Source organism: Odontesthes bonariensis, chromosome 17 (genome assembly GCF_027942865.1).
Source record: "Odontesthes bonariensis isolate fOdoBon6 chromosome 17, fOdoBon6.hap1, whole genome shotgun sequence".
Taxonomy (NCBI): domain Eukaryota; kingdom Metazoa; phylum Chordata; class Actinopteri; order Atheriniformes; family Atherinopsidae; genus Odontesthes; species Odontesthes bonariensis.
Window position 1 is genome coordinate 13,725,765 of NC_134522.1, and position 16,579 is coordinate 13,742,343.

The window sequence follows — 16,579 nt, forward strand, 5'->3', positions numbered from 1 at the left end:
TGTTTTATGTTCAAGGCACTTCCGGGTAGATCAGCTAGCAGTCGTTGAGACAAACCGAAACATTTCTTTTTTTTTTGACGATGACAAGACTCGCATAGCAGACAGAGCCACTCAAATATGAGGAGCATATTGGTAATCTTCTTTTTTGTTCCTTTTTGGGTAAACGGTGCAACTAAGTCGAGGTTTACCACAGGGGAGAAAAACGAAGAAAACCCCGAGTTTGGTAAGTAGCCAAGGCGATAGAGAACGTTAGCTAACGTTAGCTTGACTAACCGCTGTTTGTCTTTGGGATAATGAGAGAAAATTATACACATTATTTCCACTTGTGACAAATAGACGTGCTATTTGTCCTAAGTGTTCAGGCATTAAATCGTGGCTAGTTGCTAAATAACATCATATTGTATCGGGCGAGGAGGTGTGGAACTGTCTCGTATGAACAAACGCTGCTTGTTTGGACGGGAATTGAATGGTAACTTGACTTCTGTCCGTGTATTGCAGACACTCTCAATTCCCTCCTGTTTGATTATGAAGTGCTGCCGTTTTCGGGCTTCCAGTTGCACTCCGTGAGGAAGAGGGATGTCCACTCCCAGTCGCACCTGGAGCGTCTGGTGAGCTTCAGAGCCATGCACAGGTACAGCATCACCCAGCTGCCCGACCCTCTTTCGGAAGTACAGTTTGAAGTTATCCATCGGTGAAAAAAAAAAGCAGACTTTCATAAAGCCATCTGCTTTGTGCTGTGAAAGTTCACTGCCTGGAAAGCTCTGATGAACTAGGGACCTCTTGAAATTTATATCCACGTGAATTCACACGGAAGTCCAGACCCAAAGTTTCCAATCAGAGCATTTCACTGTGATAAGGTGATCAGGGATGTCTGTGTTTTAATGTTGTGGCTCATCTTTGCACATTGAATGGTTATTTGTTGCTGTGATGTGTCCTCATGCCTAGGGCAGGTTTCCATTGAAAGACCCAACTCACACGACATGCTTATTTGAGAAAGTAACTCAGGCTCACTTGGATAACAAAATTGTTGTTGTCATAGCTTTTGAGTATTTACAGCATAATGGTTGGTTAAAAAAAGTCGTCATCATATTTTCTGGGTGTACTAGATAAGATTTACAAGCTTCCAAAACACACTCTTTCCCCAACCTGCTTTACAACTTTGTATATCAAATTGAAGAACAGACAATACTATATTACATTAAACTGTATCTCTTATTTAAAAGAACCCACAGACAGTCCTGTTTATAGGAACTATTCTACAACTCTGACAGAATCATTTAAATTCTGCCAACATTAAAGTGTTTCATGACTTATGACAGCTACATTCTGTGTGATTTTAGCAGTCGTATAACTGTAGGCCACACTGACACAAGCATCTGATGAACTAGGCTATGGTGTCATGTTTGATGTGTGCAGACGATATGATGACGATACCTGCTCAATTGTTGCCTTAACCAGATTAGTGTCCTTGTTTGAGTTATGTTTCGCTGGTTTGGCTTCCATGTGCATTTTTCACGGCTGTTTTCACAGCGGGTTTTTCAGTGTTTCGTCGATGAACTCGTCACTCCTCGCTATGCTTTATTGGTATATTCGGAGACATCGGTCATAGACACATTTCTGACACGATCAGATATGCGTTCCTGTCTAACTTTGGCTAACAGTGGTCTTTAAACCTCTTTCACGTGTTAGATGACCATTTTTAGCCACGATCAAAGCTATCCCAATGATTCTATCATGTTGGTTCATCTTTAATTAACGGCCAAAAATCCCAAGTTTTTTACCCGGCATTAGAAGTGATGTGTGGATGTCGCTGTGGGCTTTCTAAAGTACCTGGGAGAGCTATGGTCTTGTTCCCCAAGGAGAGTTGAATGGTAAATTTTAAAGTTATGGCATCAGTTACATTTTTTTCTCTCTGACATTTTTGTTTCTATTTTTTTCAATTTGTAGGCTCTTTTATAACAATTGCCTTGATTTCAACATCTTGCTAATCTCTATCAATTCAAAGGGGTAGACATTGGTAACAAGGGCCCCTCCTTTTCCTACCTTACACAATAGGCAGCATCTCTGGAAGCGGTACCACCCCCTCTCAGGAAGGCAGTTCAAAAATAAAGTCAATCAAACAGTTTGACTGTTTTGTGGAATTTTCCTTCCCACATATTCGGTGACCAGTATAGACTAACCCATCTGGCATTTACCAGAATGTCCTGATTGTCACTGAGATCTTGGCTTCTGTCTTTGTAAAAGCTCCCCACCTTTGGGGAGGCTTGGTGTGCAATGATTGGTCAAAATGAGGGAGAGCAAGACATTCTTTTTGTTTCAGGTGTACCTTTTGCATGCACCATGCTCTATTTGTGATATGCTGATTCTGAGTAATCTTAAGAATGACGAAAAAAGCTTCATGATTACGGGGACCAATAATTATTTCAGTATAGATATTGCAATGTGAGTAGTTCTTGAAGATTGTCTTGAAAAATGTCAACTTTGTATATCTTTGATTATATTAACATATTCTGTCAAATCATGAAGACATGTCCCTTTTAAGCCTTTTGTTAGTGGCACTAAATCCAGTGTGACTTTTGTACCTAAAACAGTCACCTACTGACGCTTTTGTTAAGATGGATAACATGTTGTCATCTTTTTTCTGACTTTAGGGATTTCAAGCTTTACTTGACCACAAAGACGGACCTTTTTACTGACAAATTCAAAGCCGTGTTTGTCGATGAACACGGGAAGGAGGAGAACTACGATGTTCAGCTTCAGAACTATTTCACCGGACATGTTGTTGGTGAGTTGACAAAGACTTTGTTTTTTTTCTGAAACCATTCTTTTCCTGACCCTATATCAGGAGCTGGTAGATTCTAACATCCAGACCAAATGACTTTTGTGTTTACAGGGGAGGAGAATTCACGTGTGCAGGCACACATAGATGGAGATGAATTCTCTGCTCACATCCTCACAGATGGAGCAGAATATAATGTGGAAGTAAGTGTTTTATCATTACCTCTCAGTTGAACCCAATTAGGGGAAGAATCGACGCCTCAACATTTTCAAAGGCACTTGATCAAAACGTTTACTGAATACGGTGCGGTATTCTGTAAATCTTAGCAGCTTTTCAGTGGGATTTTTAGATAATCCATTGGGATTTCTTTTCTAAAGCGGTTTTCACTCATGAACACTGCAGATGTTGAGGAGAATGTGTGGACAATTTGATACGGTCTCTTGCTGCCGTTGTTGTTCACACAAGCGCATCGCAGCAGGAGGTGGAGATGCCCCCTCCTGGCTGGAAATGCGAAGGAGGGTGTGCGGGGGAATGGCTGTCTAGAGCGCGTAGGAGGCGCAGATATGCATAAATTACACTGTGGAAAAGCTGTGTTTTCTTTACAACACGTTGAGAATAGCAGATGAGGCTCTTTGTTGTGTTGATAAGCGGACTGCAGGTATCTGTATGTATCCATAACAGTGAGGAGCGAGCAGAAAGCTGCATGTAAGGACAAACTCACCAGCACACACACCCACACTCACTCGGACAGCAAACACAAATGCCATCTTCATACATTGTCTCACCTGCTAATATGCCAGAGATTTGACTACAGGGCTGGGTAGAAAATCGACCACAAGAAGTTGAGTGGGAATGTTGTGGGCATTTTCGTTTTCACATGCTAACAGCTCTGGAACATCTGTAGAACATTTCAGGAGCCCAGTTCATGTGTAAAAGCTACTTAAAACAATGGCATTGAACATTACCAGCCATTTATAGCTGTTTATAGCAGCTTATTAAGGACATTTGAAGAGAAGGTAGTAGTTACATATTAGATGCATTATAGCCCAGATTATCTCAACCCGAGGGTAAATGCATCAGGTATTCTAAAGTATGGAAAAACAAACATTACATCGCATCTGCCATCTCAGTCTTACATCAGTCCTTTACACTTTCCAGTTATTTATAGCTCATCATTTTTTAAATACATTGTGCTGCACACAGCTCTATTTTCCCTGTTTTCAGTTCTGACTTGTATCTTTACAATCACACCCTCCTTTTGTTGATGTGTTGTGTTTTTGTATATACCCTCCCCTCTCTTTTTTTGTTATGTAAAACTCTAATAAGATCTCCCTTTTTTCTTTTGGTCATCCAGCCCCTGTGGAGGTTTACAGATTCCCCAATTGATGGCAGGTTGCTGGTTTATCGCTCGGAGGATGTCAGGAATCTGAGCCGCATCGTTTCTCCAAAAGTGTGTGGTTACGTCCATGCGAAGGCCGAGGACATTCTGCCTCAGAGTATCAGGAGGAGCTGGGAAAGGCATGAGGAGGCACAACTGGAAAACGGTGAGCTCTGCAGTCTTTTTTTTTATATCCAGCTGGGGATGGAGAATCCTCAAATATGTGTCCATATTTGTGCAGATTACAACCTAAGCTTTGTGCTTTTTATGTAGACTTTAAAGGGAAAGTTAAAAAGAGAGAGTAGGAGGATTAATCTTAAGGTTGGAGAGAAAGAAGTAGAAGGCTTTAGCCTTAAGACAAAAGCGGTGGGTGTGAATTCTAGAGTAGTGACTTTAATTAGAGCCTGTTTCTTTAAAACGCATTCAGTGTGCTCATACATACTGCTGACAAGTAGGTATTATATAAAAAAAAAACGAGTTCCTTTTGTGCTATGTTGGAAATGTAAAGCATATAGCAGTGTTAATGTGCCAGAGGAGATATTTACAACACCTCCCTTTGGTTCATGGCTGAAAGCTCTCACTGGGGAGATGAGTTGAGGTGAAGGTTCGTATGGAGGAGGCATTAAAATTCATGCAGACTCTGCTGCCCAATGAGATGAGTCTGAGTCGTCAATGCTCTCCCACTGCTTGTTGATGAGGCCAGTGCTGCACTCTCCCACTCTTGTGAATAATGTAGAGCCAAGTGCACTGTATGATGTAATGCTCAAAATGATGTACTCCTGTTTTCCTTCCCTGATTGCAAAGGGTTTTTAGTCCATTAGGTATTAAGGGTCCAATCTAGGTTATCAAATAAATACAACCAAAGCATTTTGTGTACTGCAGCTGCGTCTTTTTCCATCCATTAATATGTTCCTCTGTTCAAAAGGATCATATTAGGGCCATGGAGTGACTCACTCGACTCCATGCGGCCACTATTCCACAGCATCTGCCGCTTTTCTGAAATCTGTAGTACTCTGTATGCCTTGGAGCACATTGTTCGAGTATGAGAGGCCATACAGTGAAAAGCCAGAGAGCTCAGGCCTCACACCAAACAAATTTATTTTCAAATACTTACATTTCCCTCATCTGCAAGACCCAAACACAAATATACGCGCTTAAAGGGGCACTAGGTAGCATTTTCACCTAAAATTATAGCCTTCAGGAGTTTACCAATGGTTAAACAAGTCAATGGTAAGCGAATGAAGCCCGTCTCGCTCCCAACAGGGGTCTGTATGCTGAAAATCCCATATGTAACTTCGGCAGGAGGGACCCGCCTCTGAAGTGTCGTGATGCGCGAGAAGAGTCGTTTGTGTTTACGGCACTTAGCTAGGTACTGTATGCTAGCTGTAGTTGTAGGCTATGTGTTCGCTTGCGTTGAAGAGCCAACACCAAGCGTTTCATATTCTGCCTTTCACAGACTGAATATGAAACGTTCGATGTTGGCACTTCCCATCTTTGTGAAATTTCTCCAAGCGTGATCTTGTTCATCTACCATAGTGATCTGCGTTTTAGTTCGTAAAGAGACAGGTGATGATGGTGCTCTAATTCCTCCTGAGTTCGAGACGTAGCCTAGCTTCAGAAATACACGGACTGACCTGATTAGAATAAGAATAGCGTTTTGATCCAAACAAGAATTGTTATCTACAAATGAAAATTGATTAATTTGTGATTGTAATCGGAATAGAGTAGAGCTAGTCTGCGTTTATTGCGGCATGTATGTTGGTAGTGCCTGCGCGCATCTGTCTAAGATGTAACTTTTGTAAGTGTCTGCTAATACAAAGGAATCACTCCACAAATACACCATGATGAGGGAAGAATCCCATTCAAGATCAGCAACAGTCCATCCATCCATCCATCATCTTCCGCTTGTCCGGGGATCGGGTCGCGGGGACAGCAGCCTGAGCAGAGAAACCCAGACGAGCTGTCCCCGGCCACTTCCTCCAGCAACAGGATTATAGCATATTATCTTGAGTTCTCTCTTCAGAAAGTCTCTGATTATAGTATCTTACGTGGGCAGTCTACACTTGTGAATCAGATGACCTAACTGCACTGACTAAATAACACAACGAACGGCAGCATTCGCCACGATGTTTAGTTAGTGGGTGTGTACAGGTGGGCATTTTTACGACAGTGTAGAATTTCAGTTTGACCAATAGAGATCGCTATACTGCCGCTAAACTACCTTGTATCCCTTTAAGCACAGAGAAAAGTGATGTTGTTCTTCTTAAGATTTACTGTCACTTCTTTCTCCACCTGTCAGATTTTCTGATTGATTTCATTCATATTGATTGTGCTCATAAGCCTCTGTGACCCGGCAGTTGAAATCTGGCCCAAACAGATAGGCAGGACCCAACAAAAAATGAAGACATGCTAAATTTGAAAATGAGGACAGCTTACAGTGAAATACTGGAGCATGGCCTCATTCTTACTTGAACGTTCTGATGAATTTCTGAAGAGTGGATCTCTATGTAAGCTTAGGTGTTGGCTACATTGTGTTGCAGCTTCATTATCGCTTTTCCTGCCACTTTCTTGCAGAATACCATCACAGAGAGAAGAGAGAAAGTCACGACCACAGGAAGAATACCTGCCCCTTGTTGCTGGTTGCAGACTATCGCTTCTTTAGAAACATGGGCCGCGGACAAGAGAGCGTCACTCTAAACTACCTGGTCTGATGTCACCATTCTACTTTCAAACCTTTTTCATTAAGACAACTTAAAAGCTGTTTTATTTACCTTAAAAAAAAAAAAAAATGTGCTCTGTAATCAGTAGGCTAGTACCAGCAAGAAATTCCCCATAGTTCTGTTAATGCAAATCATGTTTATTTACTTTTCTTTCTCACTGCAGATCGAGCTGATTGATCGAGTTGATGACATTTATAGGAACACCACATGGGATGATGAATATAAAGGTTATGGGGTCCAGATCCATCAGGTGTGCATCTGTCTGTAAATTGTACTTTACTTCACAGTGGCACAAAAGTTTGGCTCAACAGCCTTTTTTTTTTTTTTTTGGCACTTTCTAGTACTCTGGGTGTATAATGGCTTCATTTTATGCAGCGTCATCCCCGGAAATGAGGCTGAGAATAGCATGGTCCTTCAGGGGGTTTGAGGATAGCATTTTTAGGAGGAGCCGAGCGCTTTTGCGAGTGCCTCGTGGGGTGATTTAATTTGTTCCAAAGGCTTTAGGAATGAATAGAGACATTGTTCTTAATGCTGGGAGTCCTTGGCTGTCTCACTGAAAAGATATGCATTCATGAAGCTGCTTTTGAGTTATGTCCCAATTTTAAATTTTTTTTTAACCATAAATGTCAAGAAGAATTTGTCCTCTGTCACGTTGAACCACAGCTCAAAGCCCAGAATGTGTTGCTGAGTGACTGATTAATTTCCCCTCTTAAACCTGCAATCAAACTGCTAGCATGAAGCTGAATTCAGACCAATTCTGACAACCTATGCGCGCTGTCTCCACCATTCTCAGATTATTATTAATAAGGAGCCTACAAAGCCTCCCCCGGGCCACGCTGGCATCGACTGGGTCCACTATAATATGGAGAACAGCCCTGTGAGAGGGAAGGAGGTCTGGGATGTGAAGAGACTCTTAGAGGTAAGAAAGCAAATTTCAGAGGATCTGAACTGTGTAGACGATCTCTCTTCAGTCACACTTCAGTGAGTTTGGAAAGACAAAAACTGAATCCTCAACTAACCTTTTTTTTTTTTTTTTTACATCCTCTGCCAGATTAGTCCAAAATACTTTACCACATTCTTTCAGTTTGTTGTCTTGATATCAAAGTGAGCTGCTCTGGTGTAGATGTCCACCATCAGATGTTTAGATTCTGCCAGTAAACCTAATTTGGACTCTAATTAATGTTTGTATATAATTCTCCTCGTGTTGCTTAGCAATTCAGCTCAGACGTAGCTGACAATGCCTCCATCGTGTGTCTGGCCCACCTGTTCACCTACCAGGACTTTGACGAGGGGACACTGGGTTTGGCCTATGTCGCCCCCTCCAAATCTCAAGCCCTTGGTGGCTTATGTCCAAAACGTAAGTAACCTCGCTTTCCTGTAAAATGACTTTATTTTGATTAGCTAAACATACGTTACTGAATGTACCGACTTTTAAAAAGTTTTTTTCATGTTCTAGCTTACTACCCATCTCGCTCTTCCAAGAAGCCCAGTTACCTCAACACAGGCCTGACCAGCACCAAGAACTATGGCAAAACCATCCTCACAAAGGCCAGTGATTTCTCTCTTTTTTTAAAATGAGTTTTTAATCAGATTCTTTGATAGATTTGATCACCGTGGACACTTGGTTTCAGCCTGGATTTTATATTTTGTAAAGTTTTTGTTCTTAGTGGAACAGGAACACCTTTTGTGTGGGTGTTATGAGTAACCATGACGCCAACTTGTTTTTGACACTTATGATTCGTTCTAGATCAGCACCCCCCCCCTCGATAGAATGTTTTCTTTTTTGGGTGTCATTTGTCCTTTTATTAACCGAAGTATCCAGCAGTAATGCCCGTCATAATTAGGTGTGGTGGGTTTGTGTCTGAACAGGAAGCAGATTTGGTGACGACTCACGAACTGGGTCATAACTTTGGAGCAGAACATGATCCTGACAACATCCCTCACTGCGCTCCCACTGATGACAACGGGGGGAAATTTGTCATGTACCCCATTGCTGTGAGCGGAGACCATGTTAACAACAAGGTACTTATCCAATTAGTCATTCACACAACATTATTCCAGCTCTGCGAATAGAGCAAGAATGACTAGAAGCATTGCTATTTGTTTGTGTCGACAAATTTTCAGTATACAGCAATCTGTGCTGCCAGTTAATGATTATAAAATGTGACAGGAAAGGCATTTCTAAATGTTACAGGAACCTTGATAATTAAGTCACAGTTGTTCTTGTGAAATGTAATGACTCATAGAAATGAATCCAGAGAGCATAATTGGCTTTAACAGCACATAGGCATTTGTGTTGGCTGCAGTTTCGGTGTTTATATGGTTCGACTTTTTATATTTGACCCTTTTTGAAGATAAAGAAGCATTAAAACTTTACAGAGCTTGTCAAAGTGTGTCAATAAATGCACTCAAAGGCTGTGAGACTGTTAGGTTGGCCCACAGTAGTCACTTCCACACGCTCTGCTTTCCATTGATCTGAAAGCCACTTCACACCTCAGTGTCATATCTAAATGAACACCCTGTTGCTTTTCTGTGAGTTCCTGTAACGACAACTTGACTAGGTCCATCTCAGAAAAAAATCAGTTTCAAATGGGTTAAGATTCAGGATTCAGAGGAATCTGACGGATTGTCTCACAAAATAAAGACATCGCACTGTCCTATCCAATTGTTTTCTGTGTAATGATGAGCACAAAATCTTTTAGTGTTTGAGCCAAATATGGGGGAGAAAACTCATTTGAGCTGCAGCTTCAGTTTTCTGTGATTACGTTGCAGTATTTTCATCTTCTTTATATAATGCAGTGTGCTTTTCTTTATGGCAAAAGGACACATAATGGTAGAACTGTAGCTCTCGGTTAATTCTTTAATGACACACAGAAATGTATCATTACAGAGTAGTTAAGTCATTAAAGAGCCGTAAGTCTGAAAAGATCCAACTATGCAACTTTTAGAGACATGAAAAATGCTTCTCTCCATGGCTTTAATAGACTGATCAAACTGTTAATGCTGCATAGCTCATGACTGACGAGGGTTTTGTTGTCTGTGCAATTTTTCATTTGAGATCGATTTACTTTTCTGCATAAATGAGATAATATACATGGTTTTTTTTTAGTTTCATATTTTTCCTTCAGTTTTAGATAACATATATCCACCCTCATCTATTTTTCCTTCCCTCCTTAAGCGCTTCTCCAACTGCAGCAAGATCTCAGTCGGAAAGACCTTACGTCTCAAGGCTCCGGTGTGCTTCAAGGAGAGGAACAGTAAAGTTTGTGGGAACTCCAGAGTGGAGGACGGGGAGGACTGTGATCCTGGGCTTCTCCATCTCAACGATGACCCTTGCTGCACTGCAGACTGCAAGTTCAAAAGTGGCACACAGTGCAGGTAAGTTATCCAAAAGACCGATGAATCGTACACACAAGTCTCAGGAATGACTCAGCCAGCGGATTAACTGATGTCTCCACAGTGACAGAAACAGCCCTTGCTGCAGGGGTTGCATGTTCGAGCAGGCAGGAACAAGATGCCAGGAGCCCATCAGTGCCACCTGTAAAGGCATATCTTCCTGCACAGGTGATCGCCTCCCGCTGGTCTAAATCTAGAACTGCAGCGTTAATTTAAAGCTGCTGTGTTGTTTGGTGCTGTCATTAGTTGATCAGCTAAACAAACTGTGGAAATAGTTGATATCTCAACCTTTTTTCTGACTTCACAGGCAACAGCAGTCGATGTCCTCCTCCTGAAAGTGCTGCTAACAACACTGTGTGCGTTGACAACGGACGGTGTTACAATGGAGAGTGCAACCCCTTTTGTGAGGCCATACAGAAGCTACAGTCCTGTGCTTGCAATGGTAACGAGCATTTGATTATTACACGGGGGTCTCGATCACAGGTTAGTTTAAAGGGAGTCAGTGATGACAGAAATTGTGTTTTTAAAATGTTTTTTTTTTATCAATAGGATCATTTTTGGCAGTGATTCACATTTTAAGTTGGCGCGTTTTTTACATGGAGACGTGTACCTTTGAAAATCAAATACGCAGCCACAGACCTTCAAATAATTTTCTTTGATTTCCAGGAGGAAATGGGCATATTTACAGATTACCCTCTCATATTCTGAATGACTCTTTCAAAGAACTGTAGTTTAACACCTCATACTGACTGAAAGCGAGCGAGCAAAACTGACGCGATACGGCAACGAAATAGGCAACGCGAGGGTGTCCTGGTTAGAATGCCCGTGCGGCCATGGAGGCAATCAGGAGAATTTCAGAGTGCGGATCCAGACACGTTTATTTTCTTCAATAATTACCATATACCAACACATACACCAACACCTACATCCACACCTGACATTTACAGACTGACTGTTTATATACATTGTGGTCCAGCTAATGAGCTGGACTATACCATTTCACCCGGGTAAAATCAGCGACACACACCTACTTATATCTACAACCATATATACACAACTCATCACTAGAATATATATACAATCGTAATAACTATCAATACACCCAGAGTAAACATAATGAACACACACATATATTTTACCACAGTTAAATACATATTTATATCATATGAGACTCCCCTCTACCCATTTCCCACTTGTCCTCCTCCCTCCCGGATCGAATAAAGTGCGCGTGCCCCTGGGGAATTGTTTTGCCCGAACACCTCAGGAGACAGGACGACGAGCAGAGGTAAGTTTATGCTCATATAAGTATATGCTCAATATAACTCCTATGTGTTGTCTTTATTTATATTTTATGTAGTCTTTATTTCCTCCTGCCGCTATCGGCTTGTCCATCAACATTCGTCTCATTCACCAGGTGAACTACGAGGTGCGTCAGCCCCGTGTCCCTCCCGTGACATGATTGTTCCTGGAGCGAGTGACGGCGGCGCATCGTGACCATTTTGTCGGGAGTGATTATATTGGTTCAGAAAGTACTCACTTGAAACATCGAGTTCTCTGGCTCCCTTCGGTTCAGATCTTTGTGGTATGGGTGTTTGGGGTCATACACCATTGGGTGCTGTTCCACGGTAAAGATCAGCTTCTCCTCGTCCATTATTCCCTGAGTGATGCTGACCTGTTGCTGACTAGCTTGTCAACAGGAAGCAGCGCGTTCATTTCAACCAATAAGAAGTGTTTAGGGGCGGGACGCCGCCGCGAAACCTCGTCCAGATAGAGACAGCGCGGGCGATTTTATAAGGGGTCTGCGTCATCGCTGGACGGAGCGACATTGCTCGCGGCATGTCAGGACAGGCTGATTGAAAAGTACACATTCTAATCACTTTTTATCAATCGCTCGCTCGCGTTCAGTCAGGATGAGGTGTAATTGTGGGCTGACTCTGTTCAGGACTGTTGCCCTTGTTTTTTTTCTTTGTTGTGTTTTGTGTGTAATGTGTTTTGCTTTTGCTTTTACTCCCAGAAACGGACAACTCGTGCAAAGTGTGCTGCAGGGGACCGGGTGGGATCTGCTCTCCCTTCATCCTGGAAAATGGCAGTTTTATTTACCTTCGCAAAGGCAAACCCTGCACTGTGGGCTTCTGCGATGGAAGCGTAAGCACCAAATCTTAATCTCTCAGTTTTACCGAGCAGATTCTAGCTGATCGAATATCTGCAAACGCATGCTGGAAAAATGGAAGCTAAATGCAGCGAGGACTTTCTCTTGTTGAAACAGGGAAAGTGCATGAAGCAGGTACAGGATGTGATTGAGAGGTTGTGGGATTTCATTGACAAGCTGGACATTAACACATTTGGTAAGTTGATTACAAGCAGGCTGCTTTACCATTTAAAACAAAGTGATGACAAGCTAAGGTAACTAAAGCAGGCAGAGGAATATTTAATTAAGTTTTTTCTTTTGTGTGTTGCTCTCTTTGTCCACATGTCTACATCAGGGAAGTTCTTGGCTGACAACATTGTGGGCTCAGTCGTGGTGTTTTCCCTTGTTTTTTGGATTCCTCTCAGTATCCTGGTTCACTGTGTGGTAAGAACCCGATCTTCATCATCTTCACTTCTTTTGCATTGGTAACATCGTGAGTAATCACCTCCACTTATTATTGTTTTCTTCTTTTCCTCTGTAGGACAAACGACTTGACCAGCAGTATGAAGAGGACACAAAGTCAATTTACTACCCTCCAAGTGTAAGTTCATCATGCTTTTTATTATCATATATGACCGCGTGCACTTGCCTTGCTGCCACACTAACCAAACTAATCCAGTCCAGCATAGCTATATTGAACACTGACGTCTTTAATAAGGAAGAAAATGGGAGTGGCTTAAATGGTTGCCTGTTTTCTTACAACATATGAACTTAGAGAATGTCTTGCTTAAAGAAGAAGGCGTATGAATAAATCAGGTCAACAGAAACGCAACATAAGGCTGTGATTTGCTGCCAAGTATGCACATCGTCACACCTGTCGATCTTCTAGATACTGTACTCAGGGGTCTGGGTAAGAAAATCTGGAAAAAGTCTTTTGCAGACATTTGTACACCTTGTTTTTTTTCATCTTAAAAATTCTGAAAACAGGCCATCATGTTATCATTTTATATCCAGAGTGATGTATGTGGGTTACATTATGGTTTAGCTTTTAAGCTTTTATGGTTTAGCTTTTTAGCTTTTGTTTTTTTCCAGGGCCATTTTCACGAGTTCGACTAGTTCAAAGTGCCATACTTTGGTACAAATATATGATTTAAATAATTTGATGACATCTCATAACGCCTGAGGTTGGCTTGTGTTGCTAGCCATTATGAATCAAATCAAATCTAGATTAGCTAAGCTGTTTTTAACACCGTGGACCTAAAACTTTGATAATTAATTGTATTAATTTTGTTTTATTTGATTCTTGATAAAGCTGGTGCTAAATTGGCTCAGTTTTGGATAAGAACAGGACACAAAGTTATTTATAATCCCAAAGTACAGCGGTTGGATAAACCATCAGGAACAGCTGCACATCGCTGCCGCATTCCTAAATGACCTGTCCGTCACTCTTTGCCTTGGAACTGCTGCAGATGGTGGAGGTTTGTAGTAGAGCTCCCCCTATAGGTGAGTGTGTGCAATGGCATGGTGTTGCGTTGTGTTGCCATTGAGTCCACGATGCATGGTCAGTGGCCCGTGTTTGGGGAAACTCCTGCAGTCGCTCTCTCTCTCTGATGCAATCACTGATCTAGCTGCACGTTTTCAAACCTTCAAAGTCGCATTCATCTGACAGAGAAACCCTTAAATGCGACTGAACGTCTGTGTGTTCCTCTGCACAGATGCAAAAGGTCATCTGATCAGATTTTACCTCCACAAAGCAAGTTTGCATTTTAGGAGTAGTCAAACAGCGAGAGGACCAAACAGGTTGTTGTTGTCTGTCGTGAAATCTGATGTGAAAGTGTGAGTCAACATTTTCAGTTTGCATCTGCCACAACAAGCCAAAGGTTGAATGTTTTGTAGGTGATTGTTTTTATTTTTTACTCCTTTTCTTTTCGGCTGTCTGTACTTTAGATTTAACTGGGACAATGTGGAGACTGAGGGTACATTCCTATTTAGCCCTTTCTGTTGACATTTTGACTTGCCAGTGCACCACAAGCACAGGGGTCACTTTAATGAAGATGTGCCATTAGGTCCTGTAACTCAAGGCTCTGGTACCTCTAAACAGAGTGCAGCCATGTTGAGTTGTAACACCTCTGTTTGACAAATCAAAATGTCTACTGGTAGAAAGGTTGCTTTTACTCATTCCCACCATTAATTGAGATATTGGGACACACCTCTTTGATGTCCCTCTTTTCACGGGTTGCTCTTGTTCTACAGAGTCAAGACATGTTGAACAACCTCGAGTCGGCGTCCGTGCGCATCGTCAAGCCTCCTCGGCCTCCCTCCTCCTCCGCTGGCAGGACCGCGCTCTTGTCTCAGTTCCCACAGCCTCAGCTGCTGAGCCAGGTCCGTGCCCATCCCGCAGCCAGCTCCAGCAGTACCCAGGACCCCGGCCCGAGCTACGGCGCCACCCCGGACAGCGGAGGGGGGCCGCAGATGGCAACCATCCAGGAGGACACCAGCAGCGACTCTCCCCTGGGAGAGGAGGGCCTGTCGGACGATTTCACAACCGCCGGAGCCTGCTCGTCGGCTACGAAATCCTCCTACGAGGATCTGACAGACCAGAAGCCGCAACCAAGGGGCCGGTGGCGCCTCAAGAGGCAGGACGGCGTTGACACAAAAGAGACGGAGTGCTGAGAGGAAGCAAGCAGTCCATTTTATGTAAAAAAGAAACGAACAAAAAATGTCCACTCCTCTTAATCATTTAAGGGAACAAGCAAACACGCGCAGTAACATTCGCCTTTTAGTTTTCACGCCACAGCCGACTGCTGTGTAACGTAGTAGCAGACATCTTCTGCGAGTCATATGTTTGTGTTTTGAGTGTTTTCATGTAACCTGTACTTTGAATTTAACCACTGAGGAGTCTGAATCCCTTTAACTGCGGTCAGTTCACATTTTTTGTGCCTTTTTGAGTTGGTTTAAACCCTGAGATCTGTGAAAGTGAGATGAATATTTTTCTAACAAAAAGAAAAAAAAAAAGCTCCTGAATATGCAAATACTTTTCAGACACAAAATGAGATGAGAATGGATCAGACTGATCCCGTTGCTCTCATCTTTTTTTTTTTTTTTTCTTATTCTTCCAATGTGTCTTGTAATACGCAGTAGGCAATGATTGTAGATCACCAGGTTCTCGACCTCTCATCCCATTATTGTGTTTATTTATGTTAGAACTGGACATTGCCCAGTAGAGGAAACATTTCAGCTGTATTTTCTGTATATTGAGAAGATGGACACAGGACTTAAAAGATGATGTTTTGTCTTGAATTTGTGTTAAAAAATGCACTTAAAGGTATTTTTAACATCACTGGAGAATTTAGATTGTATGGTGCACCTCTGTGTATAAGATTCGGCGTTATGTGTATCAATGTCATATCATCGTATTCGGCTTCCAGTAAGGAAGTGGTTTGAAAATCGGACTCTCTCATGTCAATTCTTGCCACGAAAACAAACATGGTGCCTTGTGCAGAAGGTCGACAATTTCGAGCAGGTGAACGCTTCACGGCGTCTTTCATTTGGTTTCTAAATCCCTGGGTGCTGTTTTTCTGTTTGTTTTCTGCACTTGTGCCGATCTAAGCTCTGAAGTGCTTTTGCGTAGTTGGTGCCGCCTCACCACTGTTACCTGCTGCGTCGCGTTAACATTGCAAAAGACGTATTTTATTTTAGGTCAAGAAAATAACTAGATTGTGCTAATTTTTATACACATGCTGGATGTGAAAACTGCCGTGTCATGTCAGATAATGTGTATGTTCATGTTGTTTGTATACCAAGTTCTTTACTTGTATAGCTTCACATGTCAAAATAATAAAAAAAAAGTCTTTATTGAGCATTTTAAACAATGACACATGGTCTTGCATTCAAATAAATCAAAGCTCCGGGGCTAACCGTATGTAAAGGAATAGTTTTCACAGCAAACATCCTCAGCTTCACTGGTTACAGAGGAGGCTGCTTTCGGGGCTCTTGGCGTCTACGTCTCCCCAGTAAGGCAGGATGAAGGGAAGGTAGGACAGGCGGCTCTCCAGGATTCCCCACAGGTGCTGGGCCACAAACTGGTTTCCCTTCTCAGAGAGATGCAGCCCATCTGACAGGTACACTGTGTAGTCCTGTGGAGCAGAGGATCAACCAGGAAGGCTCGGATTAAATTT

At 42.3% G+C, this 16,579-nt stretch overlaps 2 protein-coding genes across 2 annotated transcripts in view; one reads left to right on the forward strand and one right to left on the reverse strand.

The window, feature by feature from the left end:
- On the forward strand, positions 1–16,273 carry adam17a (ADAM metallopeptidase domain 17a). The gene is made up of 19 exons (XM_075448670.1): positions 1–223; positions 499–631; positions 2,652–2,785; positions 2,894–2,982; positions 4,134–4,323; positions 6,732–6,862; positions 7,041–7,127; positions 7,671–7,796; positions 8,090–8,234; positions 8,334–8,425; positions 8,747–8,899; positions 10,056–10,255; positions 10,338–10,441; positions 10,581–10,715; positions 12,288–12,418; positions 12,540–12,618; positions 12,757–12,845; positions 12,943–13,002; positions 14,655–16,273. The coding sequence occupies exons 1-19, from the start codon at positions 118–120 to the stop codon at positions 15,072–15,074; spliced, it is 2,604 nt and encodes an 867-aa protein (XP_075304785.1). The 5' UTR covers positions 1–117; the 3' UTR covers positions 15,075–16,273.
- The window catches only part of iah1 (isoamyl acetate hydrolyzing esterase 1 (putative)), a 2,488-nt gene continuing 2,145 nt past the window's right edge, over positions 16,237–16,579 (reverse strand). Inside the window, exon 6 of the mRNA XM_075448669.1 lies at positions 16,237–16,537. Within this exon, the coding sequence (XP_075304784.1) occupies positions 16,361–16,537 (177 nt within the window). The 3' untranslated portion in view covers positions 16,237–16,360. The remainder of the gene's footprint in view (positions 16,538–16,579) is intronic.